Raw genomic sequence first — 20,862 nt, forward strand, 5'->3', positions numbered from 1 at the left:
CTTCCATGCCCCAACTGGTTTGCAGACAGAACAAAATTTTCTTTCCGTATGGACTGATATTTTACTGAATCCATTCTTCCATCGATTATGGTTAATCTTCCAGTTCCATTTATACTGAAACAGCCCCACACCATGATTGATCCACCTCCATGCTTAATGGTTTCAACGGTATTCTTCACATTATAAGCAGTATTTTCTTTTCGCCAAACATAGCGTTGCTGGTTGCGTCCAAATAGTTCCACTTTCGTTTCGTCTGACCAAATTATATTATTCCAGTAATCAATAAGCATTTCTAGGAACTTTTTTGCAAAATTTAATCGAGCCTTTTGATGAGCTTTGGAAAGTAAAGGCTTCCTTCTGGCAATACGTCCATGCAATCCGGCACGATTTAATGCCCTACGAATAGTTGACAAGTGTACATCTGAGCCAGCATTCTTCAAATCGTTCTGCACGTCCTTTAGGTTAGATTTAGAGTCTATTGAAACTTGTCTAACAATTTTCCTAGCCCCACGTGTCGTAATTTTTCTTGGACGATCTGATCTTGGAAGACTTGATACAATCCCTTTTACTTTCCATTTTTTGATAATGGACATAATAGTCGACCGTTGTATAGAAAAACGTTTGGAAATTTTTTGATAACCTCCAGACTGGTAGGCATCGATTACTTTCTTTTTAATGTCTTCAGAGTACTCTTTGTTCTTTGTCATAGTTGCAGATTTGTTGGCGTTGAAAAAAAATTTTTTTTACTTGAAACAATTATTCAATCATTCAATATGGCATTGAGTTCAATTTGAACTGATTTTAGATTCAGTAGAGTCATAAATATTATTTATAGGAAATAAATACAAGGTCAGACTAAAATAATAAACTTAATGACGCTTTTATTTAAACTTTAAATTAAAGGGGTCGAATATTTTTGCAACATCCATATTTATATTTTTTGTAAATAAATTGATATATATTATTAATCTCGAATTACTTTTCCTCATTTATTGTTGAAAAATATACAATTTATTCATAATTAGCCGTTAAAAGGCATTATGAAGATTTTTGAAGTATAGATTCAACGAAACAAGAAAATTTAGACAGGGGTCGAATATTTTTGCGCACAACTGTATATATATATATATATATCTTGGGCAGTCCATTGATTTCGACGATGAGGTCGGTTAGTGTCCGTGCCGAAGGTGCGACATGATTGGAGCTCTGAAACCCCGGTCGCATGCGACACCTGATGGCAGGAAATCCAGGCAGTGGCGCCCGTAGTCGTGCTCATTTTGCTTCCTCTCTCGGGCAGTCCATCGATTTTGATGATGATGGCTTCAGCAAGAGCACGACCATCATACTCCAATCGCCTGAGTGCAGAGATCACGCTGCGGCTTCCAGTTCATCAAACCTGCCGGTACACCCTCACTCCATCGCCACAGGACTTTCACCTCTCTTCCAGCCTAGGCAAAGTAAGAATAAGCAGCTTGCCCAGTACTGCTAGCACTCTCTCTGCTGAAAGCAAAAGTACAGAGGCAAGGATGGGACAGGACAGTCTGCACACATGCAATCAGCCGCATCTGATAGCTGAGGCAGACCTGAATCAAGTTGACCCTTGTTTACTGCGTCATATGAGAGAGAGAGAAAGAGAGAGAGAGATCACTGTCATTCTGGATAGGCCACATCGCAGGTTCACTTGAGAATGATAGGCTGTTTAATCACTCAGCATAAAAACTGAGTGACCAGAAGCTCTATCAGTTGAACTAGGTATAATGCATCTAAAACCAAGCTTCTATCTTTACATCATCAATGCTTCGATCCCCATCTGCCATCAATTGAAATCAATGGCTTTCATTTTAGGAAGGCTCCACATTTTGACAAACTTCTTGGTTTGACCTTTATTCCTGATCTAAAATGGAGCACATACATCAAAACTGTGGCCAAGGCTGCTGGAAAAACGGTGGGATTGTTCTAATACTCACGAAGATATCTCACTGCTGATGCAATTCGCTACCTGTATAAGAACCAAGTACATTCAAGGATGGATTACTGTTGCCACATTTGGGAAGGAGCTGCTAGAAGCACTTTATCCTGCCTTGATAGAGTTCAAAATAGACTTCGTAACCTAGTGGGGGATGCCCTTTTCTCTTCCCTACAACCTCTTTTACATAGAAGAGACGTTGTAAGCCTGTCACTGCTTTTTCATTATTTTCATGGCAAGTGCTTGTCTGAGCTTCAGTCTATGATCTTCCTTGGCCTGACTTTCACGAAAAACACTTGTCTATCTGAAACCACTATCAATAATGTAGATTCCTTGAACAAAGCTTCTTTATTAGAATTGCATACCTCTGGAACTCTGATCCATTTTCCTGCTTTTCAGCTAACTTTAATATGGTCTAACATGAACAAGTTCTTGATGAGCTATCCCCTTAAGTAATCCAGTTTACCAAATTTCCACTACTAACGATTACTACAATATTTTTCCATGAACCCTTATCCTCAAGTGGCCTCCGGGCCTTGATAAGTGGTGGCTTTTTTGTAAAAAAGAAAAAATATGCTTTCTCTCAGCATAAGACCTCGTTTTTAAGAGGCAATTACTGTTTTCAAAATAGCATCCCATTTTCTAGGTTGTCAAATCTAGAAATATTTTCCTCATCACGTCATTTCTAACACACATGCATTGCATCATTGCTGATCACATACTTTAAGACCACTTGAAAATCTTTAAAACCAAACCTTTTTTTAAAGTATAGATTTTAAACTCCTCCCACTTAAGATTACCAATACTACAATCTAATAGGTTGGAGAGGCGGGGGGGGGGGCGGAGCTACATTCCAAACATTTAACTAAAAAATTTACATTTTTATAAAATGAGACATTTTACACTTGACCAAAATTATAAGACCAATTTTACGAAATTGTATGAAAAGTGTATGAAAATATTCAACAACCAAATCTGATAATGAATTCTATCTCCACTGGTTTTGATGACTTCAAAAATATTTTGGAGCATGCTAGAAATAAGGATCAGGAGTGTAAATCGCAATGCATGTTCATAAAAATCCTTAAATATTTTTATTAACTTATCTGGTTTATTTACTTGTGTGTGTGTGTGTGTGTGTGTGTGTGTGTGTGTGTGTGTGTGTGTGTGTGTGTGCGTGTGCTGTTTTTTTTTTTAAATTAATGATTTAAATATATAGTTATATAGTAATATTTGGTAATAAGTGGTGATCTATAATTGTAGGTTGTAAAATTGTAAAAGAATAGGTTTAAGGCTCCCCAAAATTCATAGAATTGTCCACAAAAACCCTTTGGTGTAACTGGTCAAATTCAGCTATAAGTAACACTTTTCTGAAGGTTCAATCTTAGTGCAGGTGATACTAAAAATACAAGTGTGAATTACTTAAAACTTCTAACTTGTCATGGCTGACAGAATAAAAGCATGCTACTCTTGTGAATTAAATAAAAATTTCCATTCAAAATTCCATCCAAATTCTTGAGTTCAACAAGATACACCTGAAGATGGTTGGAGGCCAAAAAGATAAGAACAGTAGCTCAAATAAGATAAATTATCAATCGACATCTAAAAACTTCAGAATCATGCAACTATTCATCGTTAAAAAATATTTTTGTTTTTTTCCTCCAGGTGGCTGCTTGTAAATTTGTTCTTTACTTCGATGTGAGTGATGACACAATGAAATCACGACTGTTGGGCCGAGCGCTCACCAGTGGAAGAGTCGATGATAATGAGGAGACAATCATGAAGAGGCTAAAAACGTTTCATGACCACACCTCACCGGTTATGGACTATTATGCCAAACAGAATAAATTGCAGACTGTAAGTATTATCTCAATTTTTGTGCTTAAGAACAAAGTCAAATATTTGAGAAGTTTAAGTATCGAAATTAAGGGCTAATGTGAAATACAGGAGTTTTGAGACGTATACAAGTATCCAAATTGATTGAGCTGAGTTAAGTCAGATGTTAGGAGAAAGAAAGGGCTTTTTTGAATTGAAAGCCATGTTTAATTTCAGAAGAGTTTTTGATGGATAGCAAATCTGTACAAGTCCTGGAGATAAAAATGAGATTTTGATGGGTAGCTGATTTGTATAAGTCCTGGACATTGAAATTTTGTAAGCAAAGAGGAAAAAGTAAAGATTTTTCTTGTGTCGACACGAAAGTGATAATTCTAAAAGAGCCTATATTTTTATGGAGCAATTCCAGTTTTTGATTGGCTGCTAGCAGAACATGGCTCCATTTGATTGGTCAGTTACTATTGCCAGTATGTATACGTAGAACCTTTAAATTTTCTTTAATCATACTCTCATTTATATAAAAAAGTATTGTAACAGGCTTGTTTTAAATAGAGATTTAAGTACAAGGCTATTCCCCCAAATTATCATCATTGGAATGGCAGAGATCGAAGTAGCCTCACTACAGCCCCACTATCTGCTACTAACTGCTATATGGTGATTTTTCAAAAATGTGCTACCCATGGAATCATTAATAAACTCCTTTCTGCAATCTAACTGTACTTAGTACAAATGCCTGACTTGTCTGCCAAGTTTGAATTATGAATGTCAAACAGTTTTTTTTTTTATTGCTGCTCAATAATATGCTTCAAACATGCACCTCTACATTGCAAATAGGTTTGTGGAGTAGGAAGGTACAAGGTCCTACTTCGACTCTGACTGACTCCTAAAATTCCAGATATCCAACTCTGACTACAATTCCTTATTTTAAAGTCTTCTAATATTCAGGCTCTTTGTTCATTCTTTGTGGATTAAAAAAGTTCAAACATTCTTATGACTCTGATTATGATTCCAACTCCTTTCAAAATCTCCGGCTCCCTCTGATTCCAACTGGTTGCAAGCAATGTGAAAAATTGTCAATAACTCTGACATACTCCTGTCTTGGCACTGAACAGTTAGTGTTGGGGTAAGGAAGACGCTGTTAGCCTTTATACTCAAATTATAAAAAGTTTCATTTGTGAACTCATCTGTACATGAGATTTTTGTCTGGATTTTCTCATGGAGCAAACTTTCACAACAGTTACCATTAGTTTTCTGTTGTTCTTTTTTTTTTTTTTGACTGTCCGAAGCATTTTTTTTAACTACTCTACTTTAATCTTTCTTGTGATAATTCTTTTTCCGTAAACCTGAAATATTAATTCATTTGTTCAATTATTAAACGTTTTATGGATGTGGCATTTTTTTAGAGGGGAGGGGTCACTCCATACTTATATCATTGTGATACAATCATAATACCCATTCAGTTATGACCTCTAATTGCATTGTTGCCAAGCCTGATATAAGTATCACCATGATTCAGAATCAAAAAGCATTTCAAGAGACAACAATGTAATTACAAATTGATCAATTTGAACTGGTTAAATGCTCAGATTCATTTTGACAGACAATTCTAAAAGCATTTGGTCATTAAGTAATTTTCATTGCTGTTTCAGTTCCCTTAAGCCTTTTGTGCTTCTTCAGCTGAATTCATCCTTTTTTTCCAGGTGAAAGCTGAGTGTAGTCCCGCTGATGTGTTCGCTCAAGTGGAGAAAATATTCAAGACGTGTTGCCCAGACTTAAGTACGATTTTAGTCCATTGTTGCCCAAATAATGTATCCATGGTGCCAGATGTTTCCTATCATCCCTCTCTCTCTCTCGACTAAAATGCAATTTTTATATACTATATCACTTATATCATTATTTTCATTAACACTTTTGATTTTAATAAGTTTTAATTTTTTTTTATTATTATTTATATTCTTTGTATTATTCCGACTACTCTTCTCATCTTGAAAGTTTTTCTCTTTAAAAAATATAATTGTGAATTACTGTTGTATAGCCACATATCAAATTGACGTGTAGACATATGTTGTATAGAAGGGGTTATCACATGGAGATATGTGACATAAAAGGCAGTTATTATAAAAGAATAAGATGCTTCCTACCTTTTCTTTCTCCGGAGTTCTTCTGTTTTCACTGCTGGGTTCTGTGATAAACATTCGACAACCAACACCATAACACCATAAGACAGCTGAATTTTCTTCTTTTGTGAAACCACAGAACAACAGTTTATATTTTTGAAATATAAATTTATTTCAGTTGTTTTAATGGTATTCATAGGAATCTGTTTACATGTCTACATGCTTGTTTTTTTCTAGCCCTTCTTCCTGGACTTTGAAAAGGTTGTTTCTTCACTGTTGTGACCAAACTCAAACTCTCGACTTACAAAAGTTCTTGTCTCTTTGACCTGTCTGTTCTGGTGACGTAGCTCATTAAAAGACACGTCTCCTTAACATGACCTCCTTTGTCACTTATGCAACTTCTCAAGGTCGATCTAGTTATTTTTTGTTTATATTTAAACTAAGCTAATTTCTGTAAACATTAATAATTCTCAATATAAACTATTTTAACAATATCACTGAATAGATAGATAAATAGATCGATAATAGCTAATTTAACATTTAACTCTGCTATTATCTAACATTACTTAATACTTCCTGGTTGATAATGATAACATGTTACCCCTGTAGATTAAGTAAAAGGTTCCATTTAGAATTCCGTTCAGATTCCCTAGTTAGACAGAAAGATTCCCAATTTCAACATGATACATTTAAAGAAAGTTGGAGGTTACATCTGTCGAAACCTTGTGAGAATAACACGCAGGAGGAGAACAGTAGTCCGATTAATCCAAATAATTCAAATTATAAAAAATTCAGAAATATAATATGTTTACGTTAATTTCTTCAATTTTATAAAATGCTAGCCAACGTTGCCCGGGATTTTAGTTTATGATTTTTTACTTTTTTTGCACATTTTTTTAAAACTTATACAGAAAATGAAATAAAATTTTAGTTGTAAGAGAGACAACACATTTTATATTCTTCAATAAACAATATGAGTTAATCCCCTTGCTGATTTTGATAAAAAAAAAGGAAGGTGCTCTTGGTTTTTGTTAGCAGAATAGTTAATAATGTGACTAGCCTATCTCAAACCATTTTTAACAATTAAATCCTCAATAGTAGAACAACCAGATTCTTCTTGATGTTGGTTCGACAATTTTGCCAGTTAATTTTTTCAATTTTTCATAGTCTTTCATATAGATTTCTAAATGATTTAAACTGGTGATGTTAAATCATTCAGGTTTCTGATGCATACAAGAGTGTGGATAGGACAATGGCTTGATTAAGCCTTAAATGACGTTTCTAAATTTTTGAGATGAGAATTGGTTATTTGTATTATTTGGATTCATCAGATTACTGTTCTCATCTTGAATGTGATTTTCACGTTTGTCGTGAACTTGGAACGAGAATCTAGACAGAATTTCGAGCGGAACCCTTTATTTACTTCATGGGGGTAGCATGCTCTTGTTCCATCAGCCATGACTGGATAGAGGTCCTAAGTAATTTGCAATTGTATTTTTCAGTCGCCCACACTGAGGATTGAACCTTCAACCTTCAGGAGAATATCACTTATTTACAATTAATTTTTCCAAGTATTCTAACCACTGTGCCATGGGTTCTTGCGGACATTGTGAAAATCACACTCAAGATCAGAATAGTAGTCCGATGAATCTAAATAATACAAATAAGCCTTAAATCTTTATCATCAAAGACTCTGGAGCAAACACATTAAGCTTTAATAAACAGGAAGAAAGAATATCCTTAAAATTGTCAATGGTTTGAGATGGGCTGGTCACATTTTAAGAATGAGTGACCAGCTCTATCCTAATAAAATATTTTATTCTGAACTAAATGTAGGAACTAGGAAGACATGATGCGATTCAATATCTATATAAAATCCAAGTACATCCAAGGATGGAGTACTGCTGCTATATCTGGGCAGGAGCTGCTAAAAGCAGCTTATCTTGCCTTGATAGAGTACAAAATAGACTTCGTAGCTTAGTGGAGGATGCCCTTTTCTCTTCCTCGCAACCTCTTTCCCACAGGAGAGACATTGCGAGCCTGTGTTTGTTTTATCATTATTTCCATGGCAAATGCTCGCCTGAGCTCCAATCTCTGGTTCCCCCCTTTCCAATCTTTCATGAAAAACACCTGTCTAGCTGAAACCACTGTCAATAATTTTCCTCACTCTTTATCAGTGCCTAAATCAAAATGTAGATTCCATGAACAAAGCTTCTTTCTCAGAACTGCACACCTGTAGAACTCTCTACTGTTTGCCTGTTTCCCAGCTGACTACATCTTGGTTGTCTTCAAGTTCAACTTAAACAAATTCTTGATGAACCACCCCCTTAAGTAATCCAATTTACCAAATTTCCATTACTAACAATTGCTACATATTATCCCATTGATTACTGTACACTCAATAACCCTTATCCTCGAGTGGTCTCCGAGCCTTGATGAGTGGTGACGCCTATGTAAACAAAAAAAAAAAAAGACAGAATAAGCGATACAAGGATTGCTTGAAGGATGAAGATGTGTAGAATCGATCAACATGGAGAGGCGAATGCACTTGAGAGCAGAGTGGAGGAATGGAATAAGGTTTTGTGTGGAAAGGTTTGAAAGTGAATGGTATCATCACGCTGAAGAGCTGACAGTAGCAAGATTAATGCACCTAGTGCACCATGAAAATCAGTCATGCACACAATGTCAGGCGATAACGTTTGCCCAAATTATGATAGGATGTACAAATCTCAAATTGGGCTGTCCTCATATGAGAACCCACAAATGAAGCCTCTGGAAACCTGTATGCTCGATTCCAGTGATGGCCATGATGTGTTTATCATTGAGCTTGATACACCTTGCCAGTCTCTTAGAGACTGAGTGGCATACTTTGGTGCATAGTTTCAGTGGTATTTGAGCAATGACAACTAGGATTTGTTACTTAAGTTCAATGATGCCGTTGAGCATTGCTGAGTAGACTTTGTTGTTAAGAACGTCCCCGAGGGAAACGTCAACAGGCATCAAATCTGGTGAACAAGATGGCCACACAAGCAGTCCACGCCTACCAATCCATCGAATGGGTAGATTGCTATTCAGCCAGTCCTGTACAAGCACAGCATAATGGGCTGGTGCCTCTTTCTGTTTTAAGAATGGCAAAAGCTGTTGTTGTCACCGCTGAGCATTATTCATTCATTTTGTATAAATCAAATAATTATTTTTTGAATTCGTTTCCCTTATATCTTTCTAATTAAAAATTATTTCTAGAAAGACATCAGGTACTTACGGAAGGGGCCCACTTGAAGGTTGCCAACATCCCTAAGTGGAATGAACTGGATTTGAACTTGGCACACCAAAGTTGCCAGTACATGTTGTTAACCATTTAGCCACCATCAGTGCTGTTGTAGTATACCCAGTTAACTTTGTGCACGTAATGCATAGTTACTTTTGGCGGATTTTATATAGTATTAATATGTATCAAGGCATTTATCTGTCCGTTTGTTTTAAAGTCTGTTAACTACTTTTAGTCTTAGACCTGAGAACATGAAATTTGATAGAAATGATTCTCTGCTTTGTTGAGATTTAAAGTTTCTGGTTTGAAAAAAAAAATTTAATCTATTTTTTTTTTTTATTTTAGAATGCTGTTTAGATGAAAGCAAAGTTCTTTTTGTTGTTGGTAAGTAATTTTCAATAAGTTATTTTAATCATCGTCAGTACTGATTCAGAATCTGTCCCAAGGTTACATCAGCATCTTTCAGCAGTTTTAAACCATCTTTGATGTATGATTGTTATTTCCTGTTAATTTCAGTGTCATGTGACCAGTAGTTTAAGAGTTTATCAGTTAAACATTTACACACAGACAAACACGCGTACATACATCTACTGTTTCATTTATATAGATGACATTAGTGGCATTTCTGGGAGGTAAATACATAAATCCTTTTCCCATGACAATTTTAAAATTGTTTGTCTCTTTATCTCTTGCAGGTGGTCCTGGAAGTGGCAAGGGAACGATCTGTGCCAAATTAGTGCAGTTGTACGGCTTCTGTCATTTGTCTTCGGGCGATTTATTGCGAGAAGAAGTTGCATCTGGTTCGGCTCGAGGCCAAGAGCTTAATGCAATCATGCAGAAAGGAGATCTTGTTCCATTGGTAAGGCTCGGATCTCTATTTTGGTAATGATTACTATTAGTGACATGAATTATTTTACAAGAAAATATTGTTGGAAAATTAGTCAAAAAACAATTTATTTTACTTTACCTATGCATTTGTTATCTATTTGCATTTAAGAAAAAAAAATCCATATTTAATATTTGAAATCATTTTTAAGCAATTTAATTTGCTGTATATTCATTAGCAAATTAAATTGCTTAAAAGTTCTTTTAAATTATTTGTGACTGAGTAAAATAATCTATGTTTAGCTATGTTTATTATAGATAGGAAGTAAGTACATAACCGAACCGGAAAGGACTAAATTAGACGTGTTTTTTTTCATAGTATTTTGCCTTTGATTTGTTGCCCTTAGTCGATCTACATTCAAGAGAGAGAGAGAGAGACAGAGAGAGACAGAGAGAGATTCGTAAGTTTGGAATATCAATTCAAATAAGTGATATAAAAACGTTTGGATGACTGATGTTCACTCCGGGATAGAGGGGGTGGGTGAGAGGGGGGAATCAGAAAAGAAAAAAAAATAGATAGTACAGGTTTTTTTTTTTATTTAATAGCGTCAACATTTGGTACTTGTGGGTCAATCAGTTGCATATTTTTACTTTGATTTTGTCCCAAAATACACTTAAATCTTTTAAATTACAATATGAAGCAGATTGTTGAGTTTTACATCTGTAATTCAAGTAATTTGCAGAAATTAGCACCTTGGGTAACATCACGTAACAATGTTATTGAAGGGAACCAAGAAGAATTAAAGCAATTTTTTCAAAGGGGACTTATCAGAAATAATACAAAGCTCAACAATTGAGGTAGAATTTATATAGAGCAGGAAACAAGAAAAAACAACAAAAAGAGCATATACTTGTGTATAAGTCGATCTTGTGTATAGTTGATGTGCATTTTAAGACCAAAAATTGTGTCATTTTAGGAATTGCCTGTGTGTAAGTCGACTGCAAGTTATAGACTAGTTATATGGTCTGTCTCATGGCTCTTTCTTGCACAGACAATTTCCTTTTTGGTGTTTTTTGTAAGACGTATTATAAATTGTTTCTCAGCATCTATGAGCGATAATATGTGAATTTACGCAAGTGTGATCTATTCGATTTTCATATATAGAACCAACTTGCTGCACGCTTACATGCAACGAATGCAAATGTTGCTAATCAGATATTCTGATCAATGACATGTTGTAGATTCCAGGCGTGGTTATTGTTTTTAGACATAATTTATGTCACATACCATAATAACGTAAATGCATAAATTGCACGAGCCGTAATATACTGTCATAATGTGAGCACATGTGTTAAGTGCCATTAAATGGTTTCATTAAATAGTTGTCATTAAATTGTTAAAACTTGTTGAACTTAGGAGAGAATGACATATCGTTAACACTACATTTCGTAGCCTACTAAAAAACCGTCATAGCATCACTAAATACATCATATCAAACTTAGGCCTATAGCCACATCTAGAGAGTGAACATTGTGAGAGCTATTCCAATTATTACTAAGCCTCCCACTGAAAAACCACGTATGTGCATACATGCTGGCAAACACATTGCGGTGGTATTCGGAAAGAGTGCGATTAATTACTAGGATTACAGGTATATACTGAGTGCGCAAACAAATTGGTGTTTTATGATCAAGTGCTGAGTCGCTCTTTAACAACATTTCCCAAAACATTACCAGTCAACCACCAAAAAATAACCTTAAAATCGTCTCCTAGAAATTCGACTTATACACAAGTATATAGATATATCCCGTACCCTTAATTGATGCAATCTCCCGATTGAACTGAACGATTAAATTTGTATGCATTAGTATATATCTCTATATTGTCGTTTTTCCTTTTTCCTTCTGTATATATATATATAAATATATGTGTGTATGTGTGTGTCTATATATATATATATATATATATAATGTGCATGTGTTATTTTTTTATAATTGTGTTCGGATATGTCTGAATGCATGTAAATTTTTATTAATTTTTAAAAGTCTAAAACCAAAGTTCAATACAACATCTATTTTGTAACTTCTCCAATTGTTGGTTTGGATTGACCTAAGCCAGTTTTTTTCCCCCCTTTTTTCTTTCAGGAAGTTGTTTTGCAACTGTTGAAAGAAACAATGATTAAAAAAGCTGCTCATACCAAATGTTTCTTGATTGATGGTTACCCACGGGAACTTCAGCAGGGAAAACAATTTGAAAGTGAGGTAAAGCAAACAAAAAAAATTGTATTCCATATTATTTGGACTGCTGTTCTCATCTTGAGTGTCTTTTTCACAATGTTTCGATCGATGTAACCTCCGACCTTCTTTGGGTGTATCTTGTCGAACTCAGGATTGTTTCTGTAAAACTCAATAATTTTGGACGGAATTTCAAACAGAACCCTTTATTTACTTTATAGAGATAACATTCCTCCATTCCATCAACCATGATTGGATAGAAGTTCTAAGTAATTTGAAATTGTATTTTTCAGTTGCCTACACTGAGAATTGAACCTTCAAGAGAATATAACTTTCACAGTCAATTTTTCCAAGTACTCTAACTACTGTGCCGCAGGTCCTTGTGGACAGTTTTAGTATGAATCTTGGGAGTCTTAAACCTATTTTATTTCTAGTTGTAAATATGACTATTTATTACTAATATATATATATATATATATATATATATTATTGTTTGACACTCAAGATGAGAACAGTACTCCAAAGAATACAAATAATGCAGATAACCAATCCTTATCTAAAAAAATTCAGAAACCTTTTTTCTTTCATTGAAATTTTTCAATCCACTACTTGGTCAACATCAAAATCATCTTACCTGGAAAAAACCCTCCTGAAAAACTTTGTATTTTCTGTTTACTACTACTACCACTACTTACTACCTACTGCTACTACTACTACTACTACTACTACTACATCCTCTCCTCCTCCAGTTTTGGTCTTCCAAGTGTTGCGAGTGTCCCGGACTTTGAGGTAAGCAACACCAAACAATGTCTCACACCTACTCTCCATGCAGTCTTATTCAAAGGGTTGATAGCAGTCATGCTGCATATATATGTGATGGTGCAGACAGAATAGTAGTGTAGAGGGAAGGATAATAGACAATATATAGAATAAGAGTGGGGGGGGTAAACAATATGGTGAGAGTTGGTGAAAATGATAGAAAATGTTCAATAGGACAATTAAAATTGAAGTTTTGTTTTCAAACATAATAACACCATCCCCAAGTTGAGGAATATATTAATATGTATTTTGTGTTATGAAAATATGTCATTGATTAAATTAGTTTTGCTATACTAATAGATATTTGATAGTGTTTTCAAGTGTAGAGGAAAGGATTTCAAATAGAGACAAGATAAACTTTACTTTGTTATTAATTTTGAATTTGCATTGACTACTGAATTTAAGAAGTGTTAATTTTTTTTTTTGAGGGATGAATAAATCTTTGACCATAGCTTTTTAATAGATATGCACAAATGATAAAATCAATTAAAAATATTTGCAAAATTCTATTTTAGACGCAATTTACTTAAATTCCGATTGTATCGTTTTCTAGAAATCAGTTTGTTTGCTTTTTCTTCCATGAACAGGTACATTTTGAAAATATAAATGTACAGGAAAGAATTTCAGAGAGATACAAAATAAACTTTACTTACTTTATTGATAACTTTGAATTCACCTTGATTACTAAATTCAAGAAGCATAGATTTTTTTTTTTTTTTTGGTTGTTATGAGTGTTAAAGAAAACTTTGGCCATACCTTCAAATAAATATGCACAAATGATAAAATTGAATTAAAATAATTTTTTTAAAAATTTCAATTTTCACCCCAAACAATGCACAGTGCCACTGTGAAGTAGGGGGCTACTATCGGGGACATAAGTTGCAGGGGTATTATGGAGGGAGACTAGTAGCAAGATGTCTGTTCACATTACACTTGAACTTCTGCATGTCAGTCCAGAATCCCAGAAAGGAGTTCCAAAGTTTAGCAGTTCTGGGGAAGAAACTGTAGAAGTAGAAGGCTTCCTTACACCTAGGGATATCTACTGTGAAGGGGTGGGGTTTAGCTGCTTGTCAGGTTTGTCGGGAGTATTCACGTCGAGGGGGTACAAGTGCTTGTAGTTCATCAGAGCGTTCACCATTAAAGTACTTGTAGAACGGGCATAGGGATGCAACATTTCGTCGATGAGACAGAGACTGAAGCCTAGATGACAGTTCAGGACCTATCAGGTTGGCGACTCCCTTTTGAACCCTATGCAGGAGTGAGAGGCAAGTAGCAGATGCACCAGCCCAAATGTGACATAAATGGGCGAATGGTGACCTTATAGACGTACATGATACTTTCAGGCATAAGTAGTTTTCTAGCAGAGTAGAGAGAGCCCACCTTCTTCTCAGCAGCCTTGGCAATGCTCTCAATGTATCTATTCCAGTTCATGTTCCCTGTAAACATTAGGCCGAGGAGTTTAAAGGAAATACTTTCAGGTAATGTGTTCTTGGCCATTGCTATTGGTGGTAGAGGTTTCTTGTTATGTTATAGATTAGAATTAATATTTGCAAAATTTTATTTTAGCCATAATTTACTTAAATTAAATTTTATTTTAGCCATAATTTACTTAAATTAAATTTTATTTTAGCCATAATTTACTTAAATTAAATTTTATTTTAGCCATAATTTACTTAAATTAAATTTTATTTTAGCCATAATTTACTAAAATTAAATTTTATTTTAGCCATAATTTACTTAAATTCCAATCATACAGTTTTCTAGAAATCAGTTTCATTTTTTTTTCATGAATATTTGTGTTTTTTTTTGTTTTATTTTCTTCTGTAGAAATCAGTATGCCATTTTAATTGTGTGACGGGCCATTGTTGGCATACGTGTTACAAGTTAGTAATGTAGACCCAAGGTTAGGACCATGGAAGAAAAACACAAAAGACCAATTAGGTGTAAGAAAGATATATAAACTGAAAAGGTTACAAGGATAGGATAAAGGATAAATGGAACTTACTATCCGGTGGTGTCCAATATGGGTAGTTGTACATGCTGTTCACTACTAGTTCTCCTGCTGATTATACAGTATTATGATACTGTTCCTGAGAGTGTTATCTGACATTGTAATATAGTACTGGGAGAATCCATAATGCAGGTAAGTTTTGGTTTCACAACAGTTAGCCAACCCTTGTTTAAAGCATTCTTAGGAATCTTGATCAAATTCTGGCCCATTTTTTCTGGTTGTAGGTTGCCACATGCACAAACGTGTTATATTTCACAGTTCCTGATGATATCATGGTCAGCCGATTGCTCGAACGAGGTAAAACTAGCGGCCGCATTGACGATAATGAAGAAACTATCAAAAAGAGGCTCCAAACTTTCCACAACATTACAAAACCAGTTGTTGATTATTACGAAGAAAAGAAAAAACTTGTGACGGTAAGAAACCATTTTTAACTTTTCTTCATTTAATCTTAACAGCTTTGAAAAGTAGGCAAGGCTATATCCATAACAGGCCTGGCATACACCTATAGTTCATGAATTGGCATGATTATCAGAATGAAATATTTATTTTTTACTGTTGAGTCAACACTTATTAAGGACAATAGCCATTCGAGAATAGAAATTAATACTGTGACATCATCCGAAACGTTTTAAGAATATGAGAATAGTAATTTGAATAATAATATGAGAATAGTAGTTTGAATAATCCAAATTATACAAACTAGGAGGCCCTGTGGAAATTCCACAGAATGAGATATATATTTAATCAACAAATATGTTTTAATAAAGCCGATATATATCTGGATAGCACAAAATATTAGGTTTTTGGACAGAAAAACCAATAACATTCAGCAAATATGAGTTTATTAACATTTCTATGGAAATAGTGTCCATTGCATCTTAAATATATAACAAACCCAAATGAGATGAATTAATAAGTTCTAATAAATACCCAGAAAGTAATATTGTGCTACATAGTTCAATACAAATAATAAAATCACATTGCAAGAGATAATTTTTAATTTACTCAGCATCTCTTGGCAGACAATGTTTTTCTTTTATTTCATGTTTCTTTCGAATATTCCCTTGTTTTACATAACGTTTTGCTGACTTCGTTCTTTGATGAAGAACTGCTGCATGTCGAAATTACTACAAGATCCTTTCTCACACCATTAAAACAATGATCATATATAATTATAATGATATTCGAAAACGAAGCTACATCAAAGGGAAGTCACTCTCATATTCTTGTCCTTTCTTTAAGGATTAGCTTTTTTAAAGCCAAATTTCATGAATTTGGCCTTTTTTTAAAGCGGTTTGGTCTTCCAAAAATTGTATTTATCCTTTTCAAAGTATAACGTATGAACTAAGGAAGGAGCAGAATATTATATAGATTGTTTTTGTTATTTTTTCTTTTGATTTTTCCTTTCTTCTAGCATCCATCTAATTAGGAAAATTTATTTGGATGTCTCTTTATCTAGATTAAATAGTTCATACTTGCACACAATTCGCAAACAAGTTTGAAATATATATATATATATATATATATAAGTGCTTGATCGCAAATGTGAGAGCTAAAATACATAAAATATATATGATATATATATATATATATATATATATATATATATATATATATATATATATATAGTCATCCACATACAGTACTGTTTCGCTGTTTCACAGCTCATCAGTGCGGCTAGACAGGCAACCACCTCAAGCCAGGATTGAAACCCGACTGTCTGTATGGCAGTCAAGGCTCCTAACCATTACACTATTGGCGGCCGCTGAACGAGTAGTGAATTTAACGATGTTTTGACATCGTCCGAAATACCGCCGCTCGATTTGTTTACACAAAGAGCGTCACTTATACGCTAATGGTAATTCGTGTATCACTTCTCAATATGCTCAACTCAAGGTGAGGAGCATTATAGTCATCCACATACAGTACAGTATATATATATATATATATATATATATATATATATATATATATATAAACTGTATTTTAGCTCTCACATTTGTGATCGAGCACTTCATTTATTCCTTTTCAACACATCCTGATGCCTAATCAGACATAATTATATATATATATGCATAAATGTAAATATTCGTTTTCTTTCCTCAGATCAATGCTGATAAACCAGTGGATGAAGTCTTTGGGCAGGTTCAGGCTTTTATGAAGAACTTCTAATTAAGACTTCACTAATTGCACTCAGAGATCTTAAATAAAAGAAGAAAAAAAATACTATATATACTTGTGTTTAGGTCATATATTAAAGGTAAGACATTTGAAAAAAAAAACGATTATGTGAGAACTGATTTTACCTATTAATATATTAATAATGGTTTCCTTAAGGTTCAAATACTGGTATTGCTAGACGATGAGCAACAATTTTTAACTTTAAAAACTAAAAGATTAATCTACAAGGTTACCTTCCTCTCTATTTAAGTTCTTTCAAAAAATATTTTGAGCTAGAATTATTTTCAAATTCCTGACATTTTAAAAAAGAGGATGTAACTGTATTTTTTATACAGTTACTATCTGTAACAAAAGATTGTAACAAAAATATTATTATGATTTTTTAAAAAATGCCATTTTTGTATCAAACTATTATTTTTAATTAAAAGTTGCTATTTTTTATCGAAATATTATTTTTGTTACAATTAAAGGTGAGTTACTCTACATTGAAAAAAAAAGTTATGTCTCTCTATTTTAGATGGCCGGCATTTGAAAATAATTCTGCTCCAGACAAAGTATTTTCTGGAAGGATTTAAATCACATTACATGTGATTCTTAACAGCATGCACAACAATCCACAAGAACTGATGAATCAGAATCAGATATTGATTTTGTAGAGAAAAGAAAGCTGTCGATGACAAAGAAGGAGACTGAGTTTATTTTTGTATATTAGTTGATTATATCTTAATAACATACAATGAAACACAAACTTTCGGTGTAAATTTTTCCATTTATTTTTTATTTATTTATTTATTTCTATTGAATTCAAAACCCAAAGAAAATTTAAACTGGGTAGTCAATTAGGCAAGGTGCAAGATATTGATAGAGTACTATACTACAGTAATTATTTACATTCTCAGAAAAAAAGTACAATGGCTGACCTGTACATGAGGCATATCACAGAATCATGCTATTATTTTATTAAGATCTTCTCTTAATGTAGGGGACATTTTTAGAATTATGATTCATCATGAATTATTATTCATGCAAATTATTTATTTAAAGGCATTGACTAACTGAAAATATTCATACATATGTTTTGAAACATAATGTAAATCATAAAGCTATGACGTCACGTCAAACTATAATTATTTTGTTAAGGTAATGTTGTAAAATCGTTTTAAAATAAAATAACTCAGTTCATAGAACATCAGACTGAAGATCTAAAGGTTTCGGATTTGCTTATTTGTTGGTAATTTGTAATTTAGTATTAATGCAAAATTTTTCATTTCTACAATAAAGATATTTTGATATCAAAATGTATTTCTTATTTTTACAAAAATTATGGCTGGCGGACAGACAAACAGACACCTATAGAGAAAGTGCTCTTTTATATTATGAGTGAACTAGCAGGCTTTGTACATTCACTATCACTTCACAATTTAATTCCTAATCACTACATGAAATCATTGAAACGAAACTAATTGATAAGAAAAACAAAACAAAACTTTTTCCTCCCTTCTGTTTTAACAATAAGGGATATTTTTATGTCTATATTAAAAAGGAAAGAAATACTTTCCATTCTTTTTTATTATTATCAGATATTATTGAGATGAAGCCTTTCTTTCTTTACTCATAGAATTTAAACCTGATTATATGATTATTTAAGCGAGCCAAACACACATATGTTCACTTTTATTATATCATTAAATAGATTATTGTTTTTTATTTCCCAAAATAAAAGGTCAACATATGCAGAAGATCGACTTATACACAAGTGTACATGGTGATGTATAAATATAAGTTTTATATGTTTTAAAATGAAAAAAAAAGATACACATGAAAAAACTCTTGATCTGCTCTTCAATTTTGAAAATTTTTATTATTATTATTATTATTGTTAATATTATCATGCTGATATTGTTAATATTATTATACTGACATTGTTAATATTATTATTATAATTATTATTACTTTGGTTGTTATGCAGAGACAAACATTGACAATAAATCCACCAGGTTTTATAATTTTTTTTATTCACGTTGCATCATTTTGCAACAAGATTCCCGGTAAAAAGAGAAAATTAAAAAAAAAAAACAAAACAAAAAAAATAATAACAATGAAGAAGACAATTTTTTAAATGTTATTTCAACCCTGTAAAAAATACTCCACCATTTTTATTGGTTATTCTAATTTATTAAAAAAAAAAAAAAACAACAACAACAACATTGTAAAATTTTTCAGATCATAAAATTCTCTTTTTATCTTTATTTGTCATTATTGTTTGTTTTTTGTTATTGTTGTTTTGTTTTAATTTTTTTTTCCATGTTTTTTTTTAGTTGGGATGTATGTGGGGACATTTCTTATGTCATATTAAGGGAGATAATATCTTATTTTTAGATTTTTTTTTTTCATGAGCCCAACTGTTTAGAATTGAGATCAATTTAGCATATAAATTGAATCGAAAATAATTCATCTAGCTTTTTAGGATAGTAAACTAACATTTTTTACCACTAACCCTCAATTCGAGTGGCAATAAAAAATGTTTGGCACTTATTTATGTATGGCAGTTAAATATAAAATGGGAGGAAGATTTTATGAAATACTTGTTATTGAAAACTGTTAGTGCTTACTGAAAATTAACAAAAATGATTGAGCATTTTTATTTAAAAAATACAACTAATATTTATAGTGCTCAAATTTCACTATCATTAGCCATTCTAGGGAGGGAAAACAAGCTTTTTTCATGTAAGATAAAACCAACAAATGGCGTCACTTCATCGTAAAATCGCTAATCTTATTCATAAATTAATTTTATTTTTAATGAAAATTTTTGGTGCATGCTAATACTTTCCCATAATGTATTTCATAACGTTTTCCTGTCCTCTTATTTTTAACTGCAATATTTCACAATTGGGTTTACATGCATAAGCACCAGATGTTTTCTTGATTTCCATTTTAAAACATTTTTAAAATCTTTATTTTAATATAAAATTATTTTCCTTTAATTAGCCAATAAAATATACTTTAAAAATAAATTAAGATAAATTATCTCCCTTGATGACATTTTGGCCACTTGTCCTGAATTCTACTTCCTATGAAACAAGAAAAATCAAGAAAAATCTGTGTGATGTACATACCGGTGATAGAAAAATAAATAACATACACCAAAAATCATGTAAACTGATCCAGTAGTTTTATTTTTGAATAAAAAAAAATCAAAGTTTATGACTAAAAAATATGGATGCTTTTCCAGATCTCTCTCCCATAAAAAAAAAAACAAAGTAAAGAAATAATTGTATGATGTACATAGCCATTGCAGAAAATATTGTACATCAAAAAAATCATGTAAATTGATCAAGTAGTTTTATGTTTATAAAGAAAATCATTCTTAAGCAAATTTGAGTTTTTCCCATTCCCCCTCCGCTATTCATGTTAAAAATGGCTTTCTAAAATCTTGCAATAGTTTTAATTAGTTGGAATTATCTCCTTTGTTCCTTCACCCTGTTTTTAAGATGGTGTTGCAAGATCGTCACTCATAGTTTACCCATAAAAATTTCATTTTCTTATTTAACAATAAAAATACTTGATCAATTTTTTGGTACATGATATTTTCTTTCTATCA

General features: G+C 32.8%; 1 protein-coding gene across 3 annotated transcripts in view; it reads left to right on the forward strand.

Moving 5' to 3' along the window:
• LOC145285982 (adenylate kinase isoenzyme 5-like) overlaps nucleotides 1–19,507 on the forward strand; it is a 138,933-nt gene extending 119,426 nt beyond the window's left edge. For 2 of the 3 annotated variants that reach the window (XM_080134572.1, XM_080134571.1), the window contains 7 exons: nucleotides 3,632–3,823; nucleotides 5,500–5,575; nucleotides 9,530–9,568; nucleotides 9,880–10,043; nucleotides 12,155–12,271; nucleotides 15,299–15,490; nucleotides 17,184–19,507. In XM_080134572.1, the coding sequence (XP_079990698.1) occupies nucleotides 3,632–3,823; nucleotides 5,500–5,575; nucleotides 9,530–9,568; nucleotides 9,880–10,043; nucleotides 12,155–12,271; nucleotides 15,299–15,490; nucleotides 17,184–17,249 (846 nt within the window). In that variant the 3' untranslated portion in view covers nucleotides 17,250–19,507. The remainder of the gene's footprint in view (nucleotides 1–3,631; nucleotides 3,824–5,499; nucleotides 5,576–9,529; nucleotides 9,569–9,879; nucleotides 10,044–12,154; nucleotides 12,272–15,298; nucleotides 15,491–17,183) is intronic. The other variant, XR_013869087.1, reaches the window with a different exon arrangement.
• Nucleotides 19,508–20,862: the final 1,355 nt, after the last annotated feature.

The sequence above is a fragment of the Euprymna scolopes genome, chromosome 10, assembly GCF_053919585.1.
Source record: "Euprymna scolopes isolate OS-2025 chromosome 10, ASM5391958v1, whole genome shotgun sequence".
Classification (NCBI taxonomy): domain Eukaryota; kingdom Metazoa; phylum Mollusca; class Cephalopoda; order Sepiida; family Sepiolidae; genus Euprymna; species Euprymna scolopes.